This window comes from Ursus arctos, unplaced genomic scaffold (genome assembly GCF_023065955.2).
Source record: "Ursus arctos isolate Adak ecotype North America unplaced genomic scaffold, UrsArc2.0 scaffold_20, whole genome shotgun sequence".
NCBI classification, from domain to species: Eukaryota; Metazoa; Chordata; class Mammalia; order Carnivora; family Ursidae; genus Ursus; species Ursus arctos.
The window spans coordinates 47512630-47526997 of NW_026622875.1; the positions used below are offsets into that span (position 1 = coordinate 47512630).

Below are 14368 nucleotides of genomic sequence, written 5' to 3' on the forward strand. Positions count from 1 at the left end.
CTATTCATAAAATTTTTGTACATCTATCTCTGGTTGAATTTGTTCTTAGGTAATTTTATATTTTGAAGAGACAACACATCCATGAAGCTAGAAAATGAGGAAGTCAAGAAAGGGCATATGGCGGAAAGTGGCTTTCCTATTTTCGTTCCTTATGTGCCTCATTCCCCAGTCTAGTCACATCCCAACTTGTATTCACAGAGTTACTTTTGTATGTATGAGTAAACAGAAATGTAGATTCTTACTTTGTCTCATTTTTATGTACGAAGTAGGACAACTTGGTTTTTTTTCTTAATAGTTATATACTCTTTAAAAAAGATTATTTGACAGAGAGAGAGAGAACGCGAGCGAGCAGGGGGAGGAGCAAAGGGAGAGGGACAAGCAGACTTCTCGCTGCGCTTGGAACCTGATGCAGGTCTCCATCCCACAGCCCTGAAATCATGACCCGAGCCGAAGGCAGACGCTTAACTGTGAGCCACCCAGGTGCCCCAGTAGTTGTATACTTTTAAGAATAGCATTTGGAAATACATACACTGGAGTTATTTCTCAATTAATGGATTTATTTCTTAATCAGTACTTAGGGCTCCCTCCTCCCTCCCTCTCTCCCTCTTCTTGTTCTGGAACACTCCCACGTGTGCCAAGTTTGGCAAAAGGCAGTTTTACTTTACTTTTACCTTCAGTCCTCAGGGCCTGGACATCAAAACTCAGACTGACCAAATTTTGCAGGCCCTCAGAGTAAAAGCAAACTTTCAATGCTCAATTGAGCTCCCACGCTTGCCGTTATCTAATTTTTGGTTTGATTCTTTGTTTTCCTGTCACATCTCTGATACATTGTAAGGATGTCAGAATACAAGGTGTTGCTTTTATTAGAAGAATGTTCAGGTACCATCTGATCTGCTACCTGATCAGGGATGAGAGTCTGCTTTAATTCTTTTCATTGTTGTTCCTTTTTTAAAGTTATTATCTCCCCCTCCAAACTTCATTGAGATATAATTGGCATGCAATCAACTGCACATGTTTAAAGATTACAATTTGATCAATTTTGATATATGTATACACCTGTGAAACCATCACCACAGTTCAGGTAATGAACTTATCTATCACCTCTAAAAGTTTCTTCACACCTTTTGTAATCCCTCCCTCCTGTCCCTCTTCCTGCTCCCAGGCAACCACTGATTTGCTTTCTCTCAGATAGACGAGTTTGCGTTTTCTAGAATCTTATAAAGGGAATCATACAGAACCCTATTTCTGTTTGCTTTGAAAAGTAGATCTAGAGAATCATTTTCTTTGGTACATGCTTTAATTGGATATAAGCTAAGGCTCTTTTAGTAAAGGGATGATTCTGTGGCATTTGACTACAACTTAGGATAGCAAACTAGAAAAGGAAGTTATGTCTCTGGATCCATAAAAATCAAGAACTTTTCATGAGATGAGGGCTTTTGTGCAATTGTCACTTTGAATATACGTGAACCGTAATATCTCACATCAGTGCTGACATAGTGAGGCTGACCTGAAGCGAGAGTATATACTGTGGGTAGTACAGAGACCTAAGCCCTGTCCTGTTGGCTCTCTGGGAGCACCCTGACGTGACACGCTTGAGGATGCAAGAGCAGAATAGACTCTGCAAAGGACCTTAGGAAGGCAATACATTTACGGTTTATGTATTTTTTTCTTTTATCAAGGCTACCTCCCACCTTGAGCCCAGGTATTCCTATTTTGTCATTTTTTTTGGTCCAGCCGTTAATGATCTTTCACCTGGACTGTTGTAAGAACTCTTAGATGGTCTCCTTGCCTTCTTCTTGTGTCCATTACAGTCTATTTTCTAGACATTAGACAAAACGAGCCTGTTAAAAACACATGAGAGAGTACAGTGTCCCTCCTCAGAGTCCTCCAGTGCTTTGTCTTGCTTGTTGTCACAGCCAAATCCCGCCATATGCCTTGGCAGCCCCTTGTGGGCTGCCTCCCCAGTGCCTGTGTGACGACAGCTCTCACTGCTGTCTTGCTTTCTTCCTCTTCCCACCACATCGACCTCCTCACAGATCTTTGAACCCGCTGTGCCACATTCCTGCCTCGACGCCTTTGCACATACTGTTCCTCCTGCTTGCAGTGATTTCACACTCCCCCTCCCCCAGATGTTTGCGTTTTCTCTGTTCAGACAGCTTCAGAGAGCCTTTTCCTGGCTCTGTGCAGTATGAGATGGAGCCATCCTGTCTCTGGTCTTCCTCTAGCTCCTTACCCTGCTCTGGTTTTCTTTACAGGAGTCCTCACTGTCTTGACTTCCTTGTCTTGTTGGCTCCTCCTCCTCCACCTCCCTCTTCCTCCTTTACTTTCCTCCTCCTCCTCTTTCCCCACTAAGCACTATTAAAGCAGAAAATTTGTTTTGCTCATGGCTGTGTGGCTCTTGTTCAGAAGAATTCCTGGCACTTCACAGGTGCTTTTATAATGCATGGCCTGCACCGGGACCCGTGGGACAGGAGGGAAGTGAGCAAGGAGGCAGGGCTGGAGAGACTGGCCAGGACATGTTCAGGAAGGACTCCTTGACTGACGGATGTCTTCGTCTTGACCCTGTGAGCAAGGGGAAGTCATGAAGGCTTTAAAGAAGGGAATTAACGTCATCTGGTTTAAATGCCAAAAAGATGACTCTAGCTTAAAGGTGGACAATAGATTGGAGAATGATTAAGAAAATACTCTGAACCTAAATGCAAGTAAGGAAAGTAGGAGCAAAGTTAGGAGTGAGAAAAGGGTGTTTCAGGAAAGAGAGAGTCAGTAGGGCTGAATGTAGTTGATGGTCCATGAAGGAGTACTGAAAAGAGCCTGCTAGACTGAGTGACGTGAAAGTCACCGAAAACTCAGCTAGAGCTGTTTTGGGTACTTATTTACTTTACTTTGAGCGAGGAAGCAGAAGGCCTCCTGGAGTGTGCGGTGGGTTAGCAGGAGTTGAGGAAGCTGGGAAAGGCACCGTGAAGCCAGAATGGTTGTGAAAAGTTGTGAGGGGTCTGGGGGCTGCACGGGGCCCTGTTTGGAAGATGGGGACAGTTAGCCTATTCTAGTGGAAATGGGAAGGACCCGGTGGACAGGACTTTGACAATTTAGGAGCAGTATGGGATAGTCCATAACCTAATGACCCTGAAGGAGGCAGGATGCGAATGGGATCCTGAGCCCACATGGAAGGGGTGGAGGAGCCTCTCCTGGTAGAGCCACTGGATATAAGTAGCAGATGGCTTCAGGTGTAGGAACGCTGGGAGCTCCTTTCTCACACCTTCTGTGATCTCTGAGTAGGAGGAAAGCAGGTGCAGTGGTGGCAGGATTCCAGGTGTGAAGCCTCCTTTCAAAGAGGGAATTGCTTAGAGAGGAATGGGAGGTTGCAGAGTGATGTTGGAGGTCCCTGGGCTTGCTGATCCTAAGTCATTCATGAACTCTCTGTGTTCTGGGGTCGGCCCTCTATGAGCCCAGCTGCCTGAGCGCAGGCCTGGAGAAGACAAGCCACTGGCTCCCTCCAGGGTTGGTTTCTCCAGAGAGCGGATAAGGGCATGTGAGAGGGGGAGGTGTTCAGGCTTTTGGCAGGAGTGATTGAATGATAGGCCAGGGCATCTAAGTGGCCGGGAGCGAGGGTAGGTGATAGATTACGGAAAGATTGTGGTAGATGTTTTGAATAAGTGAACTGGAAAGAAGGAAGGTTTTGTTTGGAAGTTGGGTGCTGAATTAAGTAATTTTTAAATTGGAGCAGCAGCTTGGGATGATAATGTCTAGATTATGACTGTGTGTGGGTTTTTTTTCCCTAAGGTTTTATTTATTTGAGAGAGAGAGCACGTGTGCACGAGAGCATGGTGGGGGAGAGGGGAGCAGCCCAATTGGGCTGAGCAGGGAGCCCAATTTGGGGCTCGATCCGAGGACCCTGGGATTATGACCTGAGCTGAAGGCAGACGCCCAACCGACTAAGCCACCCAGGTGCACCGACTGTGTGGAATTTTGTGATTAAGCAAGGATATGGTTTTTAATGGGTCATAATTCTCATCATAAGTGTAAGAAACATTTGGATCAGTAAGGTACCAGTTCTAAAATTTGGACAATCTTAAAGAAATATTTTCTCTAAATAGTAACTAATTTCTTTTGCTTTAAAGAGATTAATTTTTCCTACCTTTCTGTGTGGTACTCGATTTATATTTGGATTTTATTTGATACGTTGCAGGAGGGTTTTAGTGGTCATGACCCTGATTTGGTTCTTTTGTGGGGGAATCATTGCTGAAATCATTAAAATCAGTGGACCTGCTAATCACATTTGCTTATTTTTTATTTAGCACGTTGTCGTACTAGGTCACATAGTCTCTTTTACTTGTACTTATGGGTTATCCTGAATATTCCTCAGAGCTCTGTATTCTGTGCTTTCAAATCATTTCAGATAATGTAATACCTTTTAGGTAGGAATATCTGTATTATCATCTACAATTATCAATAGAGTAGTTTCTCTACCAACTGGATCATATTGTCATTTCTCGCTTCCTTTCGTCTGGCTTCTGATGAGGGGGTCCGAGGAACATCACATAGAATATGATGAGAAAGAGAAATACCTTGTATGTACAATGAGGTAAAAGACCCCCTAACCTGGTCAGAATTGTCAGGTAATCAGTAATACCTTAAACAGAATATGAAGAAGTTTTACAGAGTTTGTGTATTTGAAACTGCCTTTTTCTTGAACGGGTTAATATCTTTTGTGCTGTTAGCTTCACTGCCTTTCCTTCCACTTCATTTTAGGAAGAAAAAAAAAAGAACCCTAGAGAGTGCTGGGCTGTTCCCTTGGCTTCGTACACAGTGCTAATGAGGTGCCTTCGGGAAGGGGTAAGGCTCCTTTGTTGTCCTCTGTAGACGCCTGCAATTGTAATAGCCCTTCGGGCACTGTGTGAGATTGTAGCCTGGAGCGGTGCGGGAGCTTGTCAACCAAGTATTGCTCCTGAATTTAAATAATCCCGACCAGCCACCGCTCGCAAGTGACCCGCAGTGGAGCATGTGGAAAAACGAGCTGGCTTTCTCCTTCACTTTTTAAAATGTCTTGCCTTTTAAAAGATGATAGCAAGCACAAACAATGTTAAGTAGCTTTTTCCTAACATAGCCTTAATCCTCCCCTGCTTTGAAGCTTATTGGTACACCAGGTTAGAAAGCAAGGTGTATGCAGGGAATTTTCTGTGAGCCTCAAAAGCCCCCTGATTATCTTGTCAGGTTGCCATTTTGCAGTTCAGAAACAGGAAGCTTCCACTGGTATCCACTGATTTTAATATTAAGTAGTAGTTATTATGTGATTTTTTTTTTTCAATTTATTCACCGGCCTCCTCATGCTGTTGTTAGTGGTTGAAAACCAGCCAGCTGGCCAACCAACCAATCAGTCTATGTAGCTCCTGCGTGTTACTCTGTAAAGGATTTAGTAGCTGACCTAAAAGGTTCACAACTTCTGTTTGCTTTAAACCATTTGACATAGTTTCACCCAAGGCAAAGCCATAGGCGAAAAACATTCCTTAAGGAATGAAAAAATATGTCACAATAAACATCTTCCTTTTGAGTTCATTACTTGCTGCGTTGTATGGAAATGGAATGATGTCGCAAGTGTAGAAGAGCTCTGCGAGATTTCCCCCCAGTGATTCAGAAGTGAAGTTTGAACACTTCCTAGCCCGTAGGGTTGAATGCATTGTCAGGCTGTCATTATGGGATATGTATAAAGCCGGTAAATTGTGCTTTATCAATAATACGAGAAGTAAGTCATGTTTATCTGCAGTCAAAAGACATGTTTCAGTTTATCATTCAAGGCCTGAAGCTGGGCACACTTGGGGGCACACAGATGAAGAAAGTGAATATTCTCTACACGCACTGAACCTGCCTATTGTGGGAGATAGGATAAAAATACAAAGTAGAATATGTCAAGTGTATAAATGTGAAAGAACAAAATATGGGAACTCAAGGGAGAAAGGAGTTTTCTAGAAACTTTCTTAACAGTGTAAAGAAATTTTAAAAACTTTGTATTTTAATTTTTAAAAGTTAAATTAATGTGTAGTAAAAGATGATTAGTTCTAGTCCATAGGGTTGTATCCTTTATTGAATATCTTCTCCCCACCCCCTCCTGTGTTTAATCATTGTACATGTAATATGGAGAATACTGTCTGCTCTCCATGTATATTGTTATTTAATAATTATTGTTAATAATTATAATGACATTTTGTATTTTAGTAGCGCATGTACTTTTCAATGTCTTGGTATGTATGACCGGTCTTGTGTATTTTTCATGAAAAGGAAGGGAAGTCCAGGACTCTGTAATTTATGAAAATTTTGTTGTCTATCTGAAAAGCAGTTAGATGTGGGCTTGGATGGCACATACAGGTGTCCCCTGCTTTTCAGAAGTTCACATTACACGCTTCACTTTTACAGAAGACCCAGATTGGCACTTGTTTTCTCTAATTGAAAGAAATGGGAAAGAGGATTTCTGCTTCTACGAAAAAAGGAAAAAGCAAAAAGCAAAAACAGCATTCAGGGTTTGTTTTGCAGCGAGTTGTTATGCAGGCAGGCCTCCCCCTGCCCCGCGAAGCAGGGAGAGCCACCTGGCCATGGTCCTTCTTTTCCCCGGAACTACACTCAGCATCTCAGCATCAAGCCACCGTGGCTTTGAACTGTGTCTTTGAGCCTCTGTTATTTGTCTTGATGTATTTTTTGCTTCTGTTAACAAGATGTGTCCTAAGGTATCAGAGAAGCCTGAGAGAGGTTATTTTTGGGGTCTAGGAATGCTCAAAATCTTGTCTATTTAAATTAATGTAATTGCTTTTTGCGTTACACCATTGGGGCTTAGGAAAGTTTTCACAGGAACACAGTACTTTTGGATGGTGGGGGAAACATGAACTCTAACATTGTCTCTGTAAGACATAAAGCAGGGGATGATTATATTCCCTCTAAATAAAAGAGAATGTGAAGTTTATGTGTATGCTTATATGTATGGTTTAAAGCACATACTTTGATACACCCACTCTCTTAAAACAAAAAAGGGCTGGTGGCTTAGAGAATTCTTCTCTGTTCCTCTTGGATTGCAGCTTGCTTTTTCTTTCAAAGGGTAGCCACTATTCTGACTTTGTGATAAACGTTCCCAAGTTTTTCTTTATTGTGTTTCCATCTTTGATTGTATTGCTAGATATTTCTTTTCTTTCCTTCCATCCTTCCTTTCTTTTTTGAGAAGAAGGGGCAGAGGAAGATGGAGAGAATCTTAAGCAGGCTCCATGCCCAGCCCCATGTGGGGCTCGATCTCATGATCCTGAGATCATAACCTGAGCTGATATCAAGAGTTGGATGCTTAAGCAGCTGAGCCACCCATGTGCCCCTGTGTTGCTAGATATTTCATTGACTGGTTCTTAAGGCTAAACTTCATATAAATTAATGGCACAAAATCCTATGGAGACTTAATTCTTTTGCTCTAATTTAGGTCGAGATTGATACATGCTAATTGTGAAAATTGTTGTCCCTTTATACTACTGTTTAGTGTATTACTGGACTATGCCTCAGTGCACACAGACACATGTGTGTATCAGTTTATACTCCCACCAGTAGGGTATAGGAGTACCCCTTAACCCATATCTTGAACATTTGATAGTCAGACTTTAAATTTTTTCTATTTCATGGGCATTAAATATTTTCTCATAATAGTTTCAATATTCATTTTTGTGATTACTAATAGGATCACTGTCCTTTTCTATTTATCTTTGTTTTGTTTTCCATTGCTTTGTAGGAATTCTGTGTACACTGCCTCCCTTAGTGGAAGCCTGTTATAAAATGTTTGAAATATTAGGAAAGGAAAGAAAACTATAATGGTGACCTTTATTTGCATCACTTAGTTTCAACAGTTTTTAGCATTTTGCTCTCCTTGCTTTGTTATAATATAGGTGTATGTATTCATGTGTACATGCATTTATTACTCATTTCTTTATTTCTTTATTTTCTGAACTGTTTGAAAAAATTTCAGACATCATGACACTCCACCCAATGAAATTATGTATTCTGGATATTAATCATCTGTTTATATGTGTTACAGATGTTTTGTGATTTGTGGTTGGGCTTTTCATTTTCTTTACAGTGTCTGTTGATAAGCAGAAGTTCCTCATTTTAATGTAGCTAAATTTATCAGTCTGTTTCATTATGATTTGTGCTTTTTGGGTCCTAAGTGCTTCTCTACTTCATCATTAACATGGTCCATTCCATTTCCTTCTAAAAGCTTTATTATACTCCCTTTTTCTGTTTAGAACTTTATTTGCATTGTTTTGTGTGTGTCGTGCTATGTATGGGTAGTTTTATTTTTAAAAGTAATATGGGTATTCTCTTCTTCTAGCGTTATTTAATGAGAAGGTCACCCTCTCCCCACTGCTCTGCAGTGTCCCCTCTCACATCAATGTCTCTTCCTGGGCTCTATTTAATTCTGTTGGTCTGTTATCTGTCTCTGCGCCATACTATCCAAATTAACATTTTCTATTATTTAATAATTTTTAAGTATATGGGGAGTTTTCCACCACTAACATAATCTTTTTTTTTTTTTTTTAATATTTTGTTTACATGAGAGAGAGCACATGCGTGTGAGAGAGCATGAGAACTGGGGAGAGGGAGAGGGAACAGGGAGCCTGATGCAGGACTTGATCCCAGACCCTGGGATCATGACCTGAACCAAAGGTAGACACCCAGGTGCCCTAATGTAATCTTTTTCAAGAGTTTCTTAGCTATTTTTGTTCTTTTCACTTGTGTATAGTTTTACATTCACGTCTTCAGGTGCACCTGTTGGGATGTTCAGAATACTTCTGTAAATAAATTTGAGGAGAATTAGTTGACATTACTAGAAAATGGAAGCCCTACTCAATGAGAAGACTAGTGGCAGGAGAATACACATTTGATTAAAAAAAACCTCAAGGTAACTGAAGTTCCTTTGAATTCTTGATGACATTCAGCTAATGTATTGAATTTATTGCTTAAGTTAACTCTGTCAGATACAGGTCTCATTCTTTACAGCTAACATTTATGAAACATATATTACGTCCTAGCTGGGTACGGGAAAGGTAAAGATGAATTAAGACACTGCCCTGCCTTCATTTCTTAGGAAAGAGAAAATTTTCTATCCATAGATCTGTGTGCCGGCCTTTTATTGTTGTTTTTGTAACTTCATTTGCTTTGATTTCTTCGTGTAGTCACTAAGACATTTCAGACTGTTAACTGTTCTCTCCCTCTGGTGTTAGCTGTATCTCACTAGTTTCGACATGTAGTGTTTCCATTGTTGCTATTTTATTGATAGTCCCTAGTTCTCGTTTTAAATTTGTCCTCGATCCAGGGTTGTTTATCAGATGGTTAAAACTTTTTCAGGTGGGTGGGATTTTATTGCCTTTTTTTTTTCTTTGTTAAAAGAACAAAGTTGCATTACTTTATTGTCGAGGTATGGTTTGTCCTATTTCTCTTTGGATGTAAAAAAAAAAAATTGTGGTAAAATACCGTAACGTAAAACTTAACCACTTTAACCACTAAGTATATAGTTCTGTGGTATTGAGTACATTTACATTGCTGTGCTGTTTCTGTTGTTTTAAATATAGTGAGATGTTCTTTTGCCTCACTTACTGAACTTTTTTCTGTGTCAAAACTCAGTAATGTGTCTCGTTGAATATGGGCCATTGATTATGGGCCTGATAAAAACCAGGTTTTTACCCTTTTCTTTCTTTCTCTAATTTTTGCATTGGGAAGAAAGCAGTACAGAAATTTTACTTCATTTTAATTTGATATGTAGACTTCTTCTTAGAAGCCAATTTTAGTTTTAAATTATAAAAATTTTTGTTTATTCATAGAAAATTGGCCTTGCCATGAGATATTTATAAGTGCTATAAGAATAAAGCATTTTCTAGTCAAATATATTGAGACACTGGATTAAGCAAGGTTGGACAGTTTTGTTTTGTTTTGTTTTAGTACTTTTCAGAGCTTATAATTAGGACTCTACTTGGGGGGATAGTGTATGCAACATTTTCAAAGTAATTTGCCCACAGACCCACCTTACTCTATGGCATGTTGTGGGATGCGCTTTGGGAGAGGAAGCTATGGACTGACACTGAGACTGTCAGGAGTTTGTTAAGATAGTTTTCAGTAGGTTTTCTCTTTTTAAAGTTACCTAAGATCTCATGACCATGTTTTCCAAACAGTCAACCTACTTTCTAATCATGATTTCTGTAACTTTAACAATGGTGATAGAGATGTGAATCAGATGTTTTTGTCCTTGTTACAGATGGCAGTGCCTAGGTGGAGAGGGGGCAAGTATTTAGGAGAATAAGAGACGTATGATGAACGACAAAAACAATAGGAAGATCTGGTGTGACTGTTAAAAAAGGAGTGTGGCAGTATGGAAGGAAAGGTATTCATGATATGGACTGACTTTCAGAATTGGGGCTGGCGTTTCAGAGACCTTGAGCTGGGAGCCAGAGAGTGTGGATTTCAATCCCACGTGTGCTACTCTTTGGTGGTTTGGTGTTGGTCAAGGTCTGGGCACCCCACCTGGTGGTATTTCTTATATACGAGGGTACTTGCTCTTGATGATATTGCATGAGCTTCTGACTTGGGCCCCCTCTGAGTCTGACAAATTTCCCTCCCATTGCTTTGACTTTCCTGTTTATATACAGTGGCAAGGAGCAGTTCCTTCCTTGGGATCATTGCTGTATTGATCTCAGGAATGTTTGGCAATGAACTTACATGATGTATGGTTTATATGTGCACGGAATAAGGAGGATAAGAAGGGGGACCTTTCTCTGAGGTGTTTATTTTTATCTGGGTAGGTAGCAGCCTATTCTACAACGCAAAAAGAAGCTGGAAATAGCTCCTAGACAATTTCCACATATTTAGAGGAAAAGATTAATTCGTGTATTTGTATCTGATCAACCACATCTCTGATAGCCTGCATAATAGACTGCGTATAATTATAGGCGCTGAACTGATATGGCATAAGTTGTAGTGAAAAATATGAGGTTCAAAAAAAAACAAACTGTTGGCTATTTTATTTCTGAATAATAGCTTATTCAATAATTTTGAAGTAATAAAATTATTTTAAGAGGAAATCTTATTTTTTAATTAGAGCTCTCTCTCTTTTTTAAAGAAAACTAGTCGTAAAATTGCGTGTGTGTTTAATTAGAAAAGACTGGGCTTGAATGAGAACGATGTATCAGAGATGTTAGCCATTATACGTATTATCTTTGAAATGTTTTAGACAACTAGGGTACCTAAAACAAGGAGAGAAATGAGTTAAAATTCTTGGTTTTTGATAAAAGTTAAAATGTACAGTTATATTTTCTGATTTTGTCATTGTAACAGTTTAATCTTCTAATAAAGAAATGTGTGTGCCTCAACATCAGGTTCTTTCTCAGTGCTCACTGCTCCGTTGGTGTTTCTGCAGTGAGACTGGGCAACATGATGTGGAATAGAAATGATCCAGTGTTTTCTTTATTACTACCAATTTTTTTTATTTTATTTTTTTTCATCTGGTATAGTATGCTTTATTGATGGTACATGACAAGGTTAGAGTTCCCCAAGCCCCTCCCCTTCTTCAGGGGTTCTGGGATGGAAACTGTGTAGAGGTCAGGAGATTCTCAGTGTGTTGGGGGATGAGTTGGGGCAAGGACTTCCCAGCAGCTGGGGGCCTCTCTTTCCTCTTGCTCTCACTGGGGCTGGTGGTCCAGGGGGCGCTTATTCCTTGGAGGCCGTGTGGACCATAAAGTCCATCACCTGATTGCTGTAGCCAAATTCATTGTCATACCAGGAACTGAGCTTGACGAAATGGTCATTGAGAGCAATGCCAGCCCCAGCATTGAAGGTGGAAGGGTGGGTGTCACTGTTAAAGTCACATGAGACAACCTGGTCCTCAGCCCAGGATGCTCTTGAAGGGGCCCTCTCATGCCTGCTTTACCACCTTCTTGATGTCATTGTATTAAGCAGCTTTCTCCAGGTGGCAGGTCACATCCATGACTGACATGACATGCTGGAGGTGGGGATGTAGATGGCCATGTTAGTGAGCTGCTTATTCAGCCCAGGGATGACCTTGCCTATAGCTGTGGCAGTGCCAGTAGAAGCAGGGATGATGTTCTGGGCAGCCCCTTGGCCATCACGCCACAGCTTCCCAAAGGGGCTGTCCAAGGTCTTCTGGGTGGTGGTGATGGCATGGAGTCATGAGCCATCAGTCTCTCCATGATGCCAAGTTGTGATGGATGACCTTGGGCAGAGGGGGCCAAGGAGTCGGTGGAGCTGGAAGCATTGCTGGCAATCTCCAGGGAGTTGTCATACTTCTCCTGGTTCACACCCATCACAAACATGGGTGCATCAGCAGAAGGGGGAGAAATGATGACTCTCTTGGCCCCACCTTTCAAGCGAGCCTCAGCCTTATCCATGGTAGTGAAGACCCCTTTGGACTCCACAACATACTCAGCACCAGCATCACCCCATTTGATATTGGCAGGATCTTGCTCCTGGAAGATGGAGATGGGCTTTCCGTTGACGACAAGTTTCCTGTTCTCAGCCTTGACTGTGCTATTGAATTTGCCATGGGTAGAATCATACTGGAATATGTAGACCATGTAGTTGAGGTCAATGAAGAGGTCATTGATGATGACAATATCCATTTTGCCAGAGTTAAAAGCAGCCCTGGTGACCAGGCACCCAATATAGCCAAATCACTTTACTCTCACCTTCACCATTGTGTTTTGGGGGTGTGGCTGGCACTGCACCAGAAGATGCGGCAGTCTGTCGAACGGGGAGGAACAGAGAGCCACTATCCATAATGCTTTGAATGTTATTCAGTAAGATGCAGAAGGGCTTGCTAAGTAAGGATGGAGTTACCGAATGTGTTTTGAAGTGAACCTTTGAGAATGGCATGAGGAAGTGATCCTGAGTTAGTACCAAGTGAGATGGACCAGCTTCCAGAGAGGTGGTATAGGATAAGAAGCACAAAGCATGGCATTTTCCATGCAGGGGGGAGGTTGCATCTCCTCTCCTCCTGTGGCAGGTAACTTCACAGGGGAGGTTTTCAGAGTTTGGCTTTGCTGAGTTCAGTATGTGAGAACTGGTGAAATATCAATTGTAATACCTTTTGGGGATTTATATTAGTTGGATTTCTGTGTAAATTTGCGTATTCATTTAACTTATTTTTGTCCATTACAGGCTTTGTACTGTTAACAAATCCTGTAGCTCTTCTGTTTCTTACTTATATAATCCCTGTCCTTACAGTGTTTCTATTTACCTTTTTATTATTATTATTTTTAGCTTATGGTATTATGGTTAGAGGAAATGGTGTATGTATGATTTCAATCCTTTAGAATTTGTTGAGACTTCTTTCATGACTCAGTATGTGTATACTCAGAGAAAAAAAGTGAATTCTGCCATTGTTGGATAATGTGTTTTTTTCCTGTCCCTTAGGTCAAGCTTGTTAATCTGATAGATAGGGATATAAATCTTCTGTATTTATGCTAATTGCTGCTTGTCTGTTTATCAGCTACTGAGATAGATTTGAAATGCTCTCTTTGGTACAATTGCAATTTTGTTGTATTTTGCTTTTATGTATTTTGAATATTATTAGATATATAAAAAAGTTAGATTATATTTCTCTTGGCTTATTGAAATTTTTATTATTATGTTGTTACTTAAAAATTCACCAGTAGGGGGTTCCTGTGACTCTTGATCTTGGGATCATGAGTTTGAGTCCCACGTGGGGTGTAGAGATTCCTTATAAATAAATAAAACTTAAAAAAAAAATCACCAGTGATGCTTTTTGTCCAAAGCGTGTTCTGTCTTATGTTAATTTAGTCATACCATCCTTTGTTGGGTTAGATATGACTGGTATATCTTTTACCGTTCTCTTATTTTTAGCCTTTCTGGTTGAATAGCTTTATTTTTTCTTGATGTGTCTTTTCATACCGTATTTTTTTTTTTAAAGATTTTATTTATTTATTTGACAGAGACAGCCAGCCAGAGAGGGAACACAAGCAGGGGGAGTGGGAGAGGAAGAAGCAGGGTCCTAGCCGAGGAGCCTGATGTGGGGCTCGATCCCAGAATGCTGGGATCACGCCCTGAGCCGAAGGCAGACGCTTAACCGCTGTGCCACCCAGGCGCCCCTTCATACTGTATTTTTAAAAAAATTCTGCTTTACAGTTTTTCTTTAGTATTTAGTGTATTTACAGTTACTGTGGTTGTTGGTATAGTTGTATTTATAGCTGCTATCTCATTTTGTGCTTTTGTTCTGTTTTGTGTTTAATTTTTTTCTTCATGTCTTTTTGGTTTGTTTCTTTTAAATAATTCCTTTTATTCTTTTCATAGTTATTCTCCACTTGTTTTTGAAATCTATTATTTC

General features: G+C 40.5%; 1 protein-coding gene across 6 annotated transcripts in view; it reads left to right on the forward strand.

Moving 5' to 3' along the window:
* ULK4 (unc-51 like kinase 4) overlaps positions 1 to 14368 on the forward strand; it is a 592175-nt gene that overhangs the window by 90496 nt on the left and 487311 nt on the right. For 4 of the 6 annotated variants that reach the window (XM_026496788.4, XM_026496790.4, XM_057316008.1 and 1 more), the window contains exon 19: positions 4750 to 4833. The exons of the other annotated variants lie outside the window; for them this stretch is intronic. In XM_026496788.4, the coding sequence (XP_026352573.1) occupies positions 4750 to 4833 (84 nt within the window). The remainder of the gene's footprint in view (positions 1 to 4749; positions 4834 to 14368) is intronic. 6 annotated transcript variants of the gene reach the window in all.